This window comes from Anopheles coluzzii, chromosome 3 (assembly GCF_943734685.1).
Source record: "Anopheles coluzzii chromosome 3, AcolN3, whole genome shotgun sequence".
NCBI lineage: Eukaryota > Metazoa > Arthropoda > Insecta > Diptera > Culicidae > Anopheles > Anopheles coluzzii.
Genome location: NC_064671.1, coordinates 81,930,473 through 81,948,326, shown reverse-complemented (window position 1 = coordinate 81,948,326; position 17,854 = coordinate 81,930,473). Strand labels below are relative to the sequence as shown.

Sequence of the window (17,854 nt, the reverse complement as noted above, 5' to 3'; positions counted from 1 at the left end):
CGTGATCTTTCACGCGGCTGCTGTGCTCCCAGGCATGCACTGTGTGATCAGTGCAGTTTCCGCGAAAGGAAGTTGTTTTTGGAATTCAGCTCTAGTAATGAAGCATTTGGAGGCTACCAGCAAGCTGTTAAACTCACGAGAAGCGTGTAAAGAAGACATGAAATCCGTCCAAAGATATAAGTCAGCCTCTGCGATCCACCAAGCATCTCGGCAAACTCTCGATTTGATCGCAACATCTGAGATCTTCCTGTGAGACGTATCGGTGTTCTGAGGATCACTCTGAAGATGTGGATGTATCCTCCATTGTGTATCTTCTTGAAAGTCTTCTGGATTTCAGAAGTTAATTGAACAAGGAGTACCTACAATTCTTCGGAACAGTTGCAGATCTTCAGCTCTCGTTGCAGTGATGTGGTAGTATGAAGTAACGATCGTGCCAAGCCATTCCTAGGGCTAATGCACTGCCTCTCGAATCTTTGTCACCTTGATCATCGTATGTCTTTTCGGAAGTAACACAATGATGTCAATATCATCCTCAAAGCTAAGGAATTGATCATAATTATGTAATTAGAATGGTATCAGCCAGGTAGACACGCCTTCAGTACCTCAGATAGTGCTCTAGAAACTCCAAACTTCTCGATAAAATAAAAATTTACAGAAATTCCCACAAATAAAGGCCCGGAGTTGCTCCGCTCAGCACAACACATCGATGCTTTTTATGCGATTGTTTTTGAAAACTGAAGATATCCGCCTTTAAGCGATATCTGCACTCTGACACTGAGATTGGTAAACTTAAGAGTCACGAGAAATTCCAAATAAAGATAGTGAGATCACTTATTGTGTTCTATCTTAAAGTGGAAAGCAACATGGAAAGGATGCAGAACAATGCACTTAATAATTGGAGCGTAACCCAACCTTACAAGACGATCTACAAGATGCTCTAAATTTTAAAAACTACTTTCTCAATCACTTCAAACAACGTCTAGAGCCTCCCGTTAAGCTGCTTATCGCCTCTATACACATTTATATATATATCACGCCTGCATCATGTTAAACCATCTTAGTCTTTACTCTGAAAGCTCCACACAACACGAGGGGCGCTGGGTAGTGCAATTGTGGAGCATTTAAATATCATTTGGGTGTTTCATTTGGGGAGGACTCAACTATAAAAAAATACAATACGCCACAACTAAACACACAGGCAACTGAAAAGTTGAAACATGGCGCAAATGGACGAACGGATAAAACATGGAGTAAAACAAAAAAAAGGAAATTTAAACACAAAAGGTACATGATGCCTTCCGGTAAGCCCTCCGAGAGTCGATTAACATCATCACGCACAGAGCAATTTTTTTTTTTTGCTGCTTTTAAGCGACCACTAATCGTAGGCTAGGCTTTGTGTCTGCTTGCTGCTCCTCCACGGGGTCTGGGGCGTCCGGCTCGGCGGTAGCATCACATTCCCCATCCCGCCTTATTTGTGGTTGGTAATGTTAAAGTTTTGCGTAAAATCGTACTCGATCGTCGGTATGACGGTTTGGACGAACTTCAGAAAGATGATGAGATACATGTGCACGCCCAGCTCGCCGCCCCCTTCCTCCACCGTTTGGATGATTTTCTTCATAATGTCCGCGTGTCTACAATAAAAAAAGGCGAGACAGTAACATCAAATGTTAAAACCAATGGGTATATAGACACACTAAAAGGAAATGTACACTCACTTGCACGGATGCACCGACGCCATGTTGGGTCCGGGCAGATGCGGATGCGTTTCCATGGTGACCGTTTTCTTCGCATGATCCTGGCTGACGTCATCGTACATCTGCTCCACGCTTAGCAGCTTGCGGTTTTCATCGTACCCGATCACCCACAGCCGGGGCGTTTGGTAGTATTTGTCGTAGGTGATGTGCAGATCGTAGGTCCTGGTGCGTACGACCGAGTCGCCCTCCGTCTCGGACGCAGCGACCGTCGGTTTCGGCTTCTCGTTCGGTGCCGGAAGAAGTGCATTTGACTGTTTAAAAAATAGAAAAGGTTACATACAGAAATATTTGGTAAAAAAATGAAACATTCCTTCCCGCAAATTCTTACCGGATCGACCATTTCTAGCAAACCGCTCTCCTCGAACTCATCCATATCGATCGCCGCACCGTCCTCGTCATCATCCTGCCCTCCATCACCATCTCCGTCCTCCAGGTTGCGCGGATCGTCCATATCGGCCGCCGGTTCGTCCTCGATCCGCGAACTGTCCAGCTTCATCTCGCACACCTTATCCTCCAGCCCGGAGCTGCCCGCCTCGTCCGGATTGTAGTGGTGCGTCTCCACCCACCCACCGTCCGGATCGTTCTCCTCTACCAGATTTTCCTCCCCTACGAACTCGATCTGTTTGCAGCGCCGTCGGCACGGTACGTTGCGCGTAATCAGAAACTGTTTATCTGCGAGATAATGTTTAACCCACCCAAAGCGAAAGATAGAACGTAAATAAACGGCACAAAAACAGTCCAGCAACGACGAAACACAATTACCCTTCGGCAGATAAGGCTTGATTTTGCTCTCATCGCCCACCGCCCAGGACCAGGTCGGACAGTGGTGGGTCAGATGGTCCCCGGCGGCAATGAACTCTTCCGGCGTAAGCACACCCGTCTCGCGAAACTTGGACTCCTGTGGTACGTGGAGACGTTGAGGGAGAGAACAAAGAGAATTAGCAACCCATTGATTGACCCCATTGACGCGTGCCTCAAACAATACCTTCAGGACGGGCGTTAAATATTCGGCCACACCGAGCGCCGTGCCCTTGACGGAATTCAGGACATTCTGCATCCTCGTCGCGCGACTTCGATCGATCGAGAGTGGAGTATCACAAAGGAAAAATGAGTAAACAGACCGTGCTGTCGTCTCACCGTAGGACAAGCGAGAACCAGAACCTGCCAGCCAGGCACCTCACCAGCGGGGTACAAGCAAAAGGTCTCGGTCTGCTCGGTGTTTGTTTGCACGGAGTTTTATTCACGTTACAAAATGTCTATTGCTTTTTTGTCTTTAAAAACCTTCGTGCGCTCTCGATTGTTTCCTACCACTTGCTTTCTCTTCTTGTGTTGTGTGTGCGTTCGTCACAAACGTCAAAATCCGTACCACGATGAGACGTCAAAACAGAAGGCGAAGCGCGTGACGTTTGCAGCCGTTGGGAGCTGTGCTTATCTTTTTTTATTGTTGCTGGAAATTCAAAATTTACATCCCATTTACATCGTTGTAATAATATTTCCTACTTCAATTTTATCTTTTTATCCTTATTTCTGATGGCGCAGTGGTCATACTGAGGTTCAACTTTAAGATCAACGCGTGAGAACAAAATGATTTTGGGGACAGTTACAGGACAAAAACTAGGATTAGGATACATCATGAAAGGGCTAATTCCAGTACTTAAATATGTTTGTAACAGGAACAGGCACCAAGAAACAATAGTTGTCGGTATAATTACTCCACGCCATCTTGCCACCTCAATTTGGGCCTACCAAGTCTCCTCTGCCCTTGTGAACGGGCTAAAAAGACTTTAGTGGGACTGGGTCGTCCGTTTCTAGGCGTACCACATGTCCAGCCCACCATAGCCTGGCGAGCTTGATACGCTGCACGACAGTGAGGTCGTCGTACATCTCGTATAGCTCGTCATTATAGCGGCTCCTTCATTGTCCTTTCACACTTCCAAGAATCCTGCAGAGCATCTTCCTCTCGAACGCGGTTAAAATGGTTTCGTCAGATTTGGACAGTGTCCATATCTCAGAGGCGTATGTGAGTACCAGTACTATATAGGTGCTCCGTCGCGACAGGTTCTTTGAGGTCAACTGATTTCTCAGGCTGCAGAATGACCGGTTGGCTGCCAGCATCCTTGCGCGCAACTCAGCTACCGCGATGGAGTCGTTGATGACCTTTGAGCAGAGAGAGGTGAATTCTGGGACGACTTCAAAAGTACGTTCACCTATCTGTACGTCAAGCCTACGTAAGTTTGGATTTTTTGTTAATAGGGCCGCTGATGTTGCCACCACCAGTTTGGCCTCGTTTATCTGCAATCCGAGGTCCCCTGCCGTCTGCTCGATACCTTGGTAGGCTTCTGCTACATAGGAGAGTCGCAGACCAATCATGTCTATATCATCAGCGTATGCCAGGATCTGGGTTGACTTACAGAAGATTCTGCTATCTTCTCCAAGATCTGCCGCATGGTGAATATTTGATCAGTTGTTGATTTTTCAGGTCGATTCTGAAGGATCAGGGAGAATATTTTGTAGGCGGCATTCAACACCGTAATACCCCTGTAGTTGTTGCAGTCCTACCTTGTCTGACGTCTTGTATGAGGGGTAGATGATGCCGAGATTCCAATCACAAGGCATCGAGATTCGCTATCCCACACCTCAGTAACAATTTGATGAATCTCGTTTTTTAGTCGTTTTTGGTGTAATATTACCATAATTAACTATGCAAATTTTAAATAATATCCATCAACTTAATTCATTACGTTTTGGTGGGCATTGAAGCCGCGATCTAACGTATTTCTCATCACTGTACACTAGACAAAAAACAAAATGCTTTCACTCGAACACTGTTATAACATTGTATTTGACAACTTCTCTCAAACACTCCCATCAAGAGAAGACAATTCTGGTGTACCCTAAAATATGGCCGAAAACAACACGTACGCGGCCGACCACGCTGTAGCTTAATAGTGGATAATTTAGTTTAGTAAAATTATACGTCCAAAACGCTTTAAACCGAAACACTACACTATATCTCTTTGCTCTACGCTCTAAATTGCAGTCCGATACAAGATTCTATCTACGACGATCCTTCCGAACTTTAAACAAAAAGAGGGACTACACCATCGTCATTGCGCTACTGCTATGATTCGTACTGCTTCGTTACGTTCCACAGCAAACACTCGAGAAACATGAGGCCCGCCTTGTGATCCGTCCCGACGAACACACCTTTCGGGAGGTTCCAGCCGGACGAGGTGGATGAGGATGCCGCGCCGTGCTGCGGCTGGGCGTGACCAGCGGGCAACAGTTTGTGCGGCAGGTCGGCCATCGGCCAGCGGAAGCTAACGCTCGGCGCACCGATGCATCCAATCCAGTTGAAGTGCACCAGCAGCACGTTCGCTTCGATTAGACCGTCGTCCCCGGTGCGATGGAAGCACTTCTTCAGACAGAACCGCTCCATTTGTCTGTGAAGAGAAATGTAGAAACATATGATCAATGGATTGGATTTACAAAAGCAAAACAAAAAAATTGAATGGCAACACTTACGCATCGTAGTGCAGCACCGCATCGTTGTTGCGCATGATCGTCAGCAGCCGGTTAGCGACCTCGAAGACACGCTCCAGCTGCTCGTTAAACCGGTGCCACAGACCCATCAGATCGCCCACCGTCCGGTAGGTGGAGCGAAGCGTCTGCTCGGTCGTCTCTTCCACCAGCCGCATAAACTCGATGTGCGCCAGCAGCAGCTTCGGCGAGTGGACGTACTCCTGCTGACATTCGCGCACCTGTATCCGCTCGAGGCGCCAGTTCTCCTGAATGCCCGCAGTTTGGAGGGTGGCAGCAGCGGCTTTACCGCGCGGTGGCTGCAGCTGAACGCACAGGACGAAGCTGCGCAGGGTCCGGTGCCGGAACTGCAGCACGCCGGCATCCTCCTCCGAACAGTCCAGCGTCCAGCGGGTGTCGCAGTCGGTGGCTAGTTTGTTCGCGATCAGCTGCGTGATCCGGGGTACGGCCGGTAGGGAGGCACCGGTCGGTGGCCCGTCATCTACTGCGTACAACTGCTCCGCAAGGAAGCTGGAAGAAAATTGATAAAAAAGACAAATTATTACAAAAATCCTTCCAAAATCCATTGCGAGAGAGCGGGCACCTTCTTAAATTGTCCGCCAACAACGCAATGCTCGGCGTCTCCGGGTAGTGGCCGCTAGGGATGGCGGTCCGGCTCCTCCTCCTCGACACATCCTCCTCCCACAGCTCATCACCCCCCTTCACGAACAGAAATCGCTCGTCGAACTGGCCACGCTGCAGCTGCCAGTTAAGCTCCTCGATTTGCTCCGCAAACGATTTCGGCCGCTCCGCATCTTCAGCCGCCGGCGAACCAGCACTCGCCGCCGTACGTTTCCTGATCGCCGCCAGCTGCGTGCACCACCGGTTCCACACCAGATCGGACGCTTCCTGGCGCCGCTTCACCTCCCGCCGCAACGGGCAGATGCATTCCGTCGGCATGCCGCAGCACGGATGCTCCACGACCGGGCGCTGCTGCCGTATCTGGTACATGATCTCGCTCGCGATCGTTGAATCAAGCAGTTCGCCCTCCGGACCCCCTCCATTCGGTAGCAGCATATGCTCCAGCAGCATCCCCGTTTGCGCTTTTCGCGCCGCAAGCGGCACCTTCGGCGGTGTTACGATGAGCGAATCCTCATCACTAACGGAAATACATTCCGCAACGAGATCGTCCTCGTGCTGCTGCTGCTCCCCGTTCGGCGGTGTTGGCGTTTCGGTGCCGCCCTCCCAAGAGTCCAGATTTTCGAGCGTTAAGTTCGCAAAATCCTTGTAATACGACAGTTCCGCGATCCTGCTTAACCGCGGGCACGATGACACGGACGTTGGTGGTGCGGTAGAAGAAGCTTCCGGTTCTGGTTGCGTTTCTTCCGCCATCGAAGCACACGCAATGTCCGATTCGTCGTCCAGCAAGTTTTCCTCCTCCAGCACGAACACGGACGGATCGTGTATGAGCGTCTGGGAGGCGCGAGCGGCACAGTTATCGATTGCTACCGACTGTCGCTCCTCCTTCACGTACACTTGCTCGATTTCCGACGTTTCCGGTTCCGGTGCTGCTGCTTTCTCTTTCTCTGCGAGCATTTGACTGGCAACTGTGCAGGACGTACGGGCCCGTTTCTTGATCGGTCCGTTCGGCGTTTGATTGCTAGCGGCGGTGGTCAGCGTTTGCCGCACGTGCGTCATCTGCAGCGGGTCGCAATCGTCACCAGCAGGCGACGGCCGCCGTTCAACTATCGGCGAACAGAGCACCTGCGAGTGTAGCCGCTTGCTGCTAGTGATCGAGGGCACAGACATCGACACCTTCCCACCGGCGTCGTATGCGTTCGTTTGCTCCAGCTGATCCACATCGACAAACTTCATCGTCAGGTGGCGGGTGGACCGGGTCAGCGAAAGTGGATCCACCGGCTGATCCTCCACCGGCTCATCCTCGGCATCGTAAAACTCATCGTCACTCGCGCCGTTCGGTCGCGTCGGTACAAAGGCGAGCGTCTGTAAGCCTACAGGTTCATCGTCCTCCTGTTCGCTGCCCTGCACGACCGGCGCCTGCTGACTTGCCGCACGACAGATAACGGACACCGAGTTGCTGTGCTCTTGGAAGGATGCCGGCGGCAAGGGTTCGGTAATTTCGCGCATACTCATCATGGCCGTTATGTTGCCAATGCACGGCAGCTCCGGCCGCATCGTCGAGGTGGACATGGAGATGTCGCTCAGCTCGTGTGCGCTCGCAATGTCCGTTTTTCTGGCCATCACGTGCGACAGGTGTTTGCGGTGGTACAGGTCCGTCTGTTCTGGGGCGTTCGGTTTCGCAAACTCCGGACAGTCGTCGACGAATGGCGGCTGAACGAAGGCACGTCTCGGCAGCAGGGAGGCAGACCGTGGCACATAGTCTTCGGTCGTTTCGCGGGGAAGCATCGAGAGGGCGAAGGAGGGTTGTTGTTCCTCCTTCCGTTTAATCTCTTCCTTCTCTTCCTTGCTGTCCTGCTCGTCCTCCACGTCCATATCCTGAGGAATTAGAATGGTTTGGCGTGGTTTTCGACGCTGTTTTTGTTCCACCGCAGGGACTGTTTCGGCTTGCGGTGTTGCTGTCGAAACTGTTTGTGGAACTATTTCCCCTTTCCCACCGTGCGGTGGAGTTTCTTCCATTGCTCCGGCATGGTAAATCGTTCGCCGATCGGCGACAGCTACCGGTCTGGTCATAGGGGGTGGAGTCTCCCTGCCTACCAGCGTCAAATCCATGCTGGCAGCTTGATGGATCGTCTGTCGATTGCGCTTACCGTCCCCTACAAGGTTGTTCTGTCTCGACACCACCGCGGCCGTTAGTTCCATCGTTTCTTCCGCCGGTGCGTGAGAGGACGGACGGTACAGCTCGCTCGTCGGAATTGGCTGCGCTGGACACAGGTACGGCGAGGATGCTTCGATGCTGCCGCCCAGCCGGGCAAACGACTGCCGCGTGTACCTTACATTACGTTCCACGCGGATGTTCTCCGGTACGATCGTTTCGTCCATACAATCGTTGCTCTTGCGCTGCATTCCACCGCGTTCCTGCCCATCCAGTGACGGTTTCTGCGCCTGCCGCAATCTTAAATGGTTCATCGGTACCGTTTCCTCAACCATTGCTGCCGCATCATAAATCGAAAGACGGTTGTTGTTCGTGCGCCCTTTCGGTTGCTCTTCCAGCGGCGTTGGCAGTGGGTGCTTCGCACTCGTCCGGTCATCCTCCATCACCGCTGGTGCGCTGAAGAAGATTGTACCACGTGCGGAAGGTTCACACGACAGTCTCGGATCGGTTTCGTCACTGTCCAGCACGGAAATGCCCTCCATATCGATCGCTGCTGCTGCACTCTGTCTCGCGATACTTTGCAGCTCGGACTTGCGCAAGCCAAATGACGATTTACCACCAGCCCTTTGCGCCAACTGTGTACTGTCCATTGCTTCGGCGTGGTACGTCGATTGCCGTGGGGCGTCGTTCGGTTTAACTTCGGCAGCGGGTGACATCAGCATTTTCTCCTGCCCACCAATGTGTGTTTCATCCATTGCTTCCGCGTGGTAGCTGGACGCTCTCGAGCGCATCGGTTTCACCTCTTCCTGCTGCTCGTACGCTTTCGACAGCCGGGTACAATTGAACAGACTCTCCGGGAAGTGTTCGGTGCGCTGTGGCGCGACCGAACTACCGTGCCCGGTGTCGTGCGACATTTCGTAACGCTCCAGAAACGTGTTGTAATTAGTAACATCATGCTGGTGCTGCTGCTGCTGCTCGCTGTCCAAATTTGATTGGCATGCCGCCACGTGCGTCACATCCATCGGTTCCTTCTGGTAGGTGCTTGGTCGCAATTTATAATGCAATTCAACGTGACTTTCCGGGTCGGTTAGATCCATCCGAAAACTGTTGCCGTCGGTTGGCTCGAGGGACGGCACCATGATGCTCTGCGGCACGGTGTGAGAAGATTCAACGGGTGGGTCGTCTTCGCAAATGTTGGTAGCGTTCATATCTTCCTGCTCGTAGATGGAGAGTCGTGCTTTTGGTAGGAGTTTCAGTTCCGTTGCTAAGACGGACTCTTTATCCTCTTCCACTTGCAAGCCTTGCACGATCGTCTCGCGATCGGGTTTGGCGGCATCGCAATCGAGCTTTGTAACGTCCATATCTTCGCGCTCGTAGGTAGAGTGTCTCGGTTTCACTCGCACCGGTTCCTCTGTGCGCTGCATTATGCCCTCCATATCCTCCCGCGCGTGTGTGGTCAGTCGTGGAATTCGTGACTGCTGTCGAACAGTGTCTGCCTTTCTTTCTTCACCGTGGGGCTGAGGATAACGTTCGTAAGGTTGCACGTTCTCTTCCACGACACTTTCATCCATTACTACCGCCTCCTCCGCGTCGTGGTGTGTTGTAAATCGTTCTTCCACCTTCTCCTCCTGGTGTGCGTTTTCGTTCGTTTCCTCCACCAAAGTAAGCTCCATACCTTCCGCATTAAAGTTGCTCTTCCGCGACTTGGTGGACGGCACACGATCGCTTTCCTTCTCCCGAGGAACATCGACCGAATCATCCTCTTCCATCGCGTGCAGCACGTGCGTCGTCAATCGTTGTTGCCGCGGGACCCGAGCACCCCCATCTTCGAGCGCCATATTTTCCACCTGCATCAGCGTTGGCCGATCGCGCACAATCTGCACCGAAGACGATTCTTCGCACAGCTGCGACTGGAAGGTTGTGGCGCGTGCAAACTGCACACCGACCGCGTTGCGCCTGTTGATCGCCTGTATCGACAGCTCGTCCACGTTGCGCCCGTAAACGATGCACGAAATGGAAGCGTCTGCGCCCGACCTCCCGTTCGGTGTGGCACACACGTCCAGCACCATGTCGTCGTTTGGCGTGATCGTTTTACGGGTAAGCTTGCTGCTCGAACGAGGTACAATTGCCGTGTCGTTCTCCTCCGCCCTCATGCCGTCCAGCGGGTAAACGGTGCGCCGATAGTTTGCCAGCGCTGTCTGCGGCGAGTGGGGCGAGCAGTCGGACTCATCGATCACAACCGCACCGTGGACAGTGCCCCGTTTCATTCGCTCAACCGTCGACGGGTGCTTGGGTGGTGCCGGTTCTTCCACTATCGGTTGCGGGTCGTAGAGCGTGGGACGACCGGCGTGGGTGTGTGTGCTGCCAGTTAGCTCCATCTTCTCATCGCACACTATCGTTGCTCGATCGGCTGCTTTCACCTCCTCCACCCGATCAATAACAATATCGTTTGAGTGGAAAACGGTTGCCCGATAGGCTTGCTTTGGTGACTCCTCCATGCCAACGGTCCTTCGGGAGAGGGTCGGCGCAAAAGAAGATTTGCTGGCATGCCCGCTGGCGGTTGAGATATCCATAGATACAAGAGATTTCGTTCCAATCGCAACACTTGCTTCTTCCTCATCGACCACCGTTTTCTGGCGGCTCAACATCATCCTGGGCGTGTGCTTTATCGAGCGACTACGATCGTACCCATCGGCAGCATCCGATTTGGCAGGCTCGCTCTGCTTGGTGGCGCTTTCCAGCATGCTGGCGGGTAGCGTGGGGCGTAAAATCCGTGGCTTGGTAACAACCGGCATCTCCGGTGAGCTTGGTCTCAGCTTCAGACTTAACGAGGACAGTCCAAAATCGATCATTAACCCGTTGCCGTTTGCTTCCCCCGTAGAAGAAGAAGATTTGTCCACATCCGGTTGCTGCGTTAACCGATCCTGCTGCTTCGTTCGATCCTCTGGTTGCTTTGGTTCGGCTAGGATGGAAATATTTTCCAGCGACAAGCTCGCCCGCTGCGCGTGACCTTCCACCGGCGAAGAGATGTCGGCCGATTTGATCTCCTCCCACACCCCGTCCTGTCTGCCGTTCGGTGGCGTTCGTACTGCTGCTTCCGGTGACTCGTCCTCTTCCTCCGCCGGGCGTTGCTGGGAGGGCAAAAACGAGGGCCGGGCACGGGCGAGCGCGTTCGAGGGCAGCGTCGTGGTCGACTCGTCCAGCTCCATGTTGGTGGCTTTCTGGATCGATTCGTTCGAGCAGGACTGCAGCACCTGCGTCATGGCGTTCGTGAGCGCAATCGTCGTGTCCACGTCGGAGCTAACGTTCGCCAGCAGCTCACCGCTCGCGCGCGTTTGCCCCAGCAGCCCCTGGTACAGGGCGTGCGGATGGGAGTTCCACGTTTCGGACGCGCAGTACGACGAGGTACCGCGCAGTGTCGTTTGGTCAGCCCCCTTGCCAAATGATGACCCCCCGGTGCGCCAGGCTGGTTGGATCGGTGTTTTCTGCTCATCCGGCTGGACGGTGGACCGTTTCGCTCCACCCGGTGGCACGTCGTTAATTTCCACAAACATGGCCTGCTTTGGGAAGGTGTAGATCATCTTGCGGGGGGATTTGATGGGCGACGGGTTCACGCCCGGCTTGATCGGGCTAATGTCCATCGCCTGCACCTCACCCTCATCGACCGACAGACCGTTCAGCTTTAGCTTAACCTTGCTGGCGGTGGGAGGCTGCTGCTGGGGCACAGGGAACGGTTCCACCAGCAGCCGCTCCGTGGTGTTGAGGCTTTGGGAAAATACGGCCGACGTGTCGCTGCGCAGCTTTCGCCGCTCGTCATCGGCCAGCGTGATCGACAGGTCCCAGCTCGTGTTGGTGGTGTTGATCGTACCGCCCCGCAACGAGTCGTCCACCGAGGGGAGCTGATTTGTGGACCGGTTCTCCTTGTTCTGCTCGTCGCGGCAGGTACTGTTGTTGCCTAGTGTAGCGTCCTCGAGCCCACTGGAAGGTGTGGCATCGGTGGACACCTCGTACGAATTGCCCCAGATCGTATCCACATCTTCACCGACAATAAATTCCCTAAAAAAAAAAAATAAAAGAAAATTAGGCTGCCACAATTATTCGATTACATTGCTTTTCGATTGCCTACTTGACTGATTTTTTACGGTTAAATTCTATTTTTCTAAGGCTTTTGTAACCGGTGGCGGATGACGAAGCTTTCGGATCATTACGCCCCACGGAATCGGGCACGGAGTGCTGTTTCTTCAGGATCTGCAACACAAACATTTTATGTTTATTATTTCCCCTCTTGATTTCACCGATTTTCACACTTACGGACGATCGCTTCCCTTTCGAGCTCATGCTGTGCTTGCGGTTCCTTTGCAGGGCTGGACTGGTACCGTCAACAACGATATCAACAGACGCCAAGTTGGGCGAGCGTCATCAAAGCAAGGAAGCCTGGGAAACCCCCAACCGAAGCTTGTTTTACGATATTAATTTGAACACTTTCACACAGGAATGCTTTGTCTGTTCACTGTTTACAGCCGCCGCTGTGCCGCGAAATAGTTTTATTCGTATTATTTACACTGAAACAAGCTAAAAATTGCGTCCCCTTGGCTGTTGGGATGGCGCAGCAAACAACAAACGCGCTGTGGAAATCCGTTGCGGTGTTTGACAGTTGCAGTTTGCTTTGAATTTCAACCGGTTCGAAACGGTTGCATTTCGTTCGTTTGACAGCGGACGCATAACGAAAATGTGTTTTCAAAATGTTTTTATCGCTCAAATTCATTGTTTCAATACAAAATAAGCTTATATATCTTCTTAAAATTAGTATATATCCTAAAAAAGCAAATTTTGAGTGATTTGATGAAAAATAAATAAAATGCGGTCGAAATTCCCCGAACCGGTAGCGAAACAATCCTTCGTTAAAATCGCACTGGCAGCACTGTACCGCTGTTACGTCACAGCTGTCACAACACACGAACCAGCCGTGTTGCCGCATGCTGTGTGGTGAGAAAAATTGGGCAAGCAAGGTTTTGTTACTTTCCGTCTCGCAGATTCCACAATCCCGCCACAACCGAACGCCAAAATGATTGCCCTAAGGACGGTGTGCCAGCTAGCCCGCGTCGGTCCGTTCACGCGCCCCATCACGACCGGCGTCGTGCGGCAGGCGGAAGCCGCGGCTGCTTCGGCCGGAGGATCATCGGCAAAGCTCACGATACCGGTGCCGGAGGGAACGGACAAGCCGGCCGATCCGAAGCTCGCGGCCATCGTCGACAGCATCGCCACGCTGAACCTGCTGGAGGTGTCCGAGCTGAGTGCGCTGCTGAAGCGCAAGCTGAACCTGCCCGACACCGCCATGATGCCGGCCGGGTTCGGTGCGTTCGCGGGCGGCCCGGCACCGGGGGCGGCGGCAGCGGCCGACGAGGAGGAAGCCGCCCCGAAGGTGGTGAAGACGACGTTCAAGGTGAAGCTGGTCAAGTTCGACGAGAAGCAGAAGGTGGCCCTGATCAAGGAGGTGAAGAACCTGCTCGAGGGCATGAATCTGGTGCAGGCGAAGAAGTTCGTCGAGAGTGCGCCGACCGTCGTGAAGGAGGACATACCGAAGGAGGAGGCGGAAAAGCTAAAGGAAGCGTTCACAAAGGTGGGAGCGGTAATCGAGATTGAGTAGTGGAGGGAAGGGGGCAACAATCGCGCTTTTATTTAGCATTTAAGCTGTTTAGTTGAAGTAGGATTAAATAAACGAACACAATCTACCAACGGAATGGTTTCTTTTCAAAATGCTGGGCAAGGAAGAGCTTCACCAGTTGTACGTGTAGAAGTGTGGTACCACCGTGTTTGTAATTTATTTCTCATTCACCCGAGAGCTGGCTTACACTTTCGCCCATCTTCCCATCAACGCTTAGAGGCAGTTGGCCATTAGCGGTGCCAGATTGTCGAACTCGATCTTCTCGGTGATGTGCTTCGTCTTGATGTTGTCCTCCTGGGTGGCGATCGTGACCAGTCCGCCCTCCTCCTTCCAGCCGTACCGCTTCAGCCAGGACAGCAGCACCTTCTCCTCCACGTTGCCCAGCAGCTGCATCAGGTAGCCGCGCTCGATCGTCTGGAACGTGATGCCGACGACGTGACACACGAACTTGCGGATCGAATCGTGGAAGCCGCTGATCTTCTGATAGTTCTCCGGGTGCTTGGCGAGCCGCGACCAGAACAGCGAAAAGTCACACTTTTCCAGTATGTCCGCCAGGTAGATGATTTCCTTCACCGTTTCGTCGTTCATCTGGGCGGGCAGCAGCAAACACTTGCACAGCACGAAGTCGGTGTGCGGGAAGTTGGTGAGCGCCTTCAGCAGGATGATGTACGTAATGTCCAGGTTGAGCAGGTGCGGATTGAACTGGTACAGCTTCAGGCAGGCCAGGTTAGCCTCGAGATCGTACTGGTTTTCCCGGGCCTGCTCCTCGACGTACGCTTCGATCACTTTCAGATGTTCCGGGTTGTATCTGCAATGGCGCGCGGGCGAGGGGGGGGGGGCAGAAAGGGTAAAGCAACGTAAACAACTTGGGCACAGTGCTAGGTTAGGGTTCGCGGAGCGTTTTCGCCCAGCACCTACCGTTCGATGCTTTTCAGCATTTCCTGGATCGGCATCACCTTGCCGTCCTCCATTTTCACGTAATGCACCATGTTTGCGGCTGGAATTGATGCGTTTTTTGCTGGAAAATAGCTGACGAATAGTTTTGCCACAACCGGACGGCGAGTGAAATACAACGCGAGAGGCTGACGTTTCCGTTTGACAGATCGAGTTGACAAAGCGGTGAATGAACGAAGGGCATTTTTTTTAACGAAACAATTTCAAAACACATACCCAGGGGACAAATTTTGAACGAACCTAAATGAGCGGATTTAAAATTAAGGTTTTTAGCTATTTTCAAGCGGTCTTTATACATGGTTTCACACTTGATGCCAAGATTGCGGGTTACTCAAGAGCCACAAATCCACTAAAGGACCACAAAATGACCACTAAACGACTCAAGCTCTGAAGCTAAATGGAATATGCGAAATACTTCGTTTAGTAGACGGTGAACGACTGAAGCTTTCTAAAAATAGCAAAAAGCTGGTGGCGCCATCTGTTGGTGGGATACACAACCAGAGGAGCTTCCGCGCTGTGAGAGCTTTCTCCTTCCTCATATGGTTTCGCATTGAAGTTATGCATCGCTAAAACTAGAACGACGATACGATTGCTTTTTGCTATTTTTAGAATGCATGAGACGTTTGCCGTCTGCTAAACGAAGTCTTTCTATATTCCGTTTAGGTTGAGAGCTTGAGTCGTTTAGAACCCATTTAGTGGTCGTTTAGAGGATTTGTGACACTTGGAAACACATTGTCAGAAAGGGAAGTCAGAACCCAAGTGCCACAAATCCACTAACCGACCACTAAACGGGTTCTAAAAGACTCAAGCTACCAACCTAAACGGAATATAGAAAGACTTCGTATAGCAGACGGCAAATGACTCATGCATTCTAAAAATAGCAAAAAAGCTGGTGGCGCTCTCTGTTGGTGGGATACCCAACCAGCTGAGCTTCCTCGCTTGGAGGAGAGCTTTCTCATTTCCTCTGTACTGTTGTATGGTTTCGCATTGAAGTTATGCATCGCTAGAACTAGAACGGCGATACGATTGTTTAAATACTAAACTCTAACGAAAACCACCAGCACTAGAGCAAGTGAGATTTGAATAATGGTCGTTGATGTTGATATCCACGTAGGGGAAAGCGGGGCAAAATGGGCATGTGGGGCAAAATGGGCACCCTCTATTTAAGCATTATTTGACTACAAAGATACTTTCCAATGCTCAAAATGTATTCATTAGAGTGTTCTATGAACACCATGTAAGTTTCATAACCCTTACATAACAAATAACCAAGAAAAATGCAAAATAAGGTTTAGTAGCATATTGATATAATTTTTGCCACTTCGAAAATAAGCTTAAACCAGTGTTACAGGGATGCGTTGAAGTTGTAAATGATATATTCTTAAAGATATGATATTTCTATACAATTTGTCTGAAGAAAGCAAGGCGATCGAATGCGTATTTTTACTAATATAACATAAAATACAAAAATGCTTCACGTGGGGCAAAATGGGCAGTTACGCTTGGGGCAAAATGGGCAGATACTTTTGACAAATGGCGTTTGGTGAGGCTATGGTGTTGTATTTGTCGCCTCAATAATGATAACAGACACAGCTTCAAAAGAATCGATTTTGTAGATTTAAACGTGTAAAAACTGTTTTAATTTTGATAACATATTTTTGGAAGAATTTTAAGGGCTTTCCTGACCAGCAAAACAAAAGATAGAACGAAAATACAATTCACGAAACGGTGCGCAAAAGCATAGACCATTACCTAAGCGCAGTTGTTGTGGCCCATTTTGCCCCAGTGTTTTGACGTTTCACAGTTTGTTTACATATGCCCATTTTGCCCCAGGGCTATGCCCATTTTACCCCGCGTGTCAAAAATGCTTCTCGTAAAACATCAATTTTTATTTTACATTATTTTCATGTTTTTAAGTTGTTTTCATTCTATGTGGCAATTTAAATCCATAGATAAATGGTGGAGGCATGCAATAATGAAAGAAAAATTGTGTTTTGTGGCATATTCATAGGAATATCCAGTAAACTGCTTAACATGCCCATTTTGCCCCGCTTTCCCCTATCTGACCACACGACCATTTTTATAGATTTTTGCTCGGAAAGTTAGAAGGCTATATAGGTCATGATAAGATGAAACTTGTCGAAACACATTGCAAGAAAAGGATAGCAATATAATGATGAGTTGTAATACGCCATCTATTGATCAAACCAATGAAGCTGTCAAGCTTTAATTTTTTCTATGGATATTCAATTTTCCAGTCGTTTAAGCTTTATCTGTGGTGCTTGGGTAATTCTGGATCTAAGGAAAAAGAAGGAGGAGTAAACATAAACATCATACCATGTTCGATGAAAATGTTTAACAGATAATATAGAAACTTTGAATTCAAAGCTGGGATTTGTTCCCAAAGCGCATGCTGATCTACCAAAAGTACTGACTGAAATAACTTTCCGATCCCATTTCTTGTTTATCCGCAGATATAATGCTACATTCAACGCACACATAATTTAGAACACATCCAGGATAATAACAGCTTAGCAAGTGAAATTTGATTGGCCGCATAAAATAATAAATAAACAGGAAGCAAACATGAACAGATTGAGTGGATTCGGTTTTCTAAATCCTTCGGTTATTCCTAATGCAGTGTGGCAACCTAATTCCAGTCAATCAGTAAGCTTCCACCAGCGCAGCTACAATGCTGATTGATCCATTTGATACTGATAAGCTAGCCGGATGTAAATCTAATTAGCATTTATGGATAGTAAGCTACCGTGTTCCGGCGTAAAGTGGGTGTTCACGATGTGGTGTACAAATAATTATTCGCTTTATTTACAAACCAACATGGATGCGTGGTGCATACGGGGGAGAAACATACAACAAGTACAACCCAAACCTAACTCATGATTGGACAGGCTAATAGGTCAAAATGATTGATTTTCACGGAGGGGGCGGTTCGTCCGATAGAACCTAATTCGTACAGATGCGTCGACAATAATTAGGTACAAAACTTTACCAAATATTGCCTTAATCTGTATCGTTTCAGCTTAATCATGATGCCTAATCCGAGACGAACAATCAGAAAACAATTTACATCATCCACGATGCTACGATAATCCACGTCCGAATGAGTTTTCTTCACGTATGTAGAACGGTTGCTTCTGTACTCACATC

General features: G+C 50.3%; 4 protein-coding genes across 4 annotated transcripts; 1 reads left to right on the top strand and 3 right to left on the bottom strand.

Moving 5' to 3' along the window:
• Nucleotides 1-992: 992 nt before the first annotated feature.
• On the bottom strand, nucleotides 993-3,111 carry LOC120955298 (ubiquitin-like-conjugating enzyme ATG3). Its single transcript, XM_040376023.2, has 5 exons — nucleotides 2,740-3,111; nucleotides 2,517-2,652; nucleotides 2,083-2,426; nucleotides 1,716-2,005; nucleotides 993-1,631 (listed from the first exon to the last, which is right to left on the bottom strand). Exons 1-5 carry the CDS (start codon nucleotides 2,809-2,811, stop codon nucleotides 1,469-1,471), a joined length of 1,005 nt encoding a protein of 334 aa, XP_040231957.2. The 5' UTR covers nucleotides 2,812-3,111; the 3' UTR covers nucleotides 993-1,468.
• A 1,464-nt stretch (nucleotides 3,112-4,575) lies between these two features.
• Nucleotides 4,576-12,696, bottom strand: LOC120958230 (uncharacterized). Its single transcript, XM_040380871.2, has 5 exons — nucleotides 12,379-12,696; nucleotides 12,194-12,315; nucleotides 5,878-12,123; nucleotides 5,280-5,804; nucleotides 4,576-5,197 (listed from the first exon to the last, which is right to left on the bottom strand). The coding sequence occupies exons 1-5, from the start codon at nucleotides 12,403-12,405 to the stop codon at nucleotides 4,876-4,878; spliced, it is 7,242 nt and encodes a 2,413-aa protein (XP_040236805.2). The 5' UTR covers nucleotides 12,406-12,696; the 3' UTR covers nucleotides 4,576-4,875.
• Nucleotides 12,697-12,995: 299 nt separating this feature from the next.
• Nucleotides 12,996-13,808, top strand: LOC120957533 (uncharacterized). The gene has a single exon (XM_040379784.2). The coding sequence runs from the start codon at nucleotides 13,133-13,135 to the stop codon at nucleotides 13,712-13,714; it is 582 nt and encodes a 193-aa protein (XP_040235718.1). The 5' UTR covers nucleotides 12,996-13,132; the 3' UTR covers nucleotides 13,715-13,808.
• A 42-nt stretch (nucleotides 13,809-13,850) lies between these two features.
• On the bottom strand, nucleotides 13,851-14,835 carry LOC120957532 (eukaryotic translation initiation factor 3 subunit K). The gene is made up of 2 exons (XM_040379783.2): nucleotides 14,651-14,835; nucleotides 13,851-14,540 (listed from the first exon to the last, which is right to left on the bottom strand). Exons 1-2 carry the CDS (start codon nucleotides 14,719-14,721, stop codon nucleotides 13,946-13,948), a joined length of 666 nt encoding a protein of 221 aa, XP_040235717.1. The 5' UTR covers nucleotides 14,722-14,835; the 3' UTR covers nucleotides 13,851-13,945.
• Nucleotides 14,836-17,854: the final 3,019 nt, after the last annotated feature.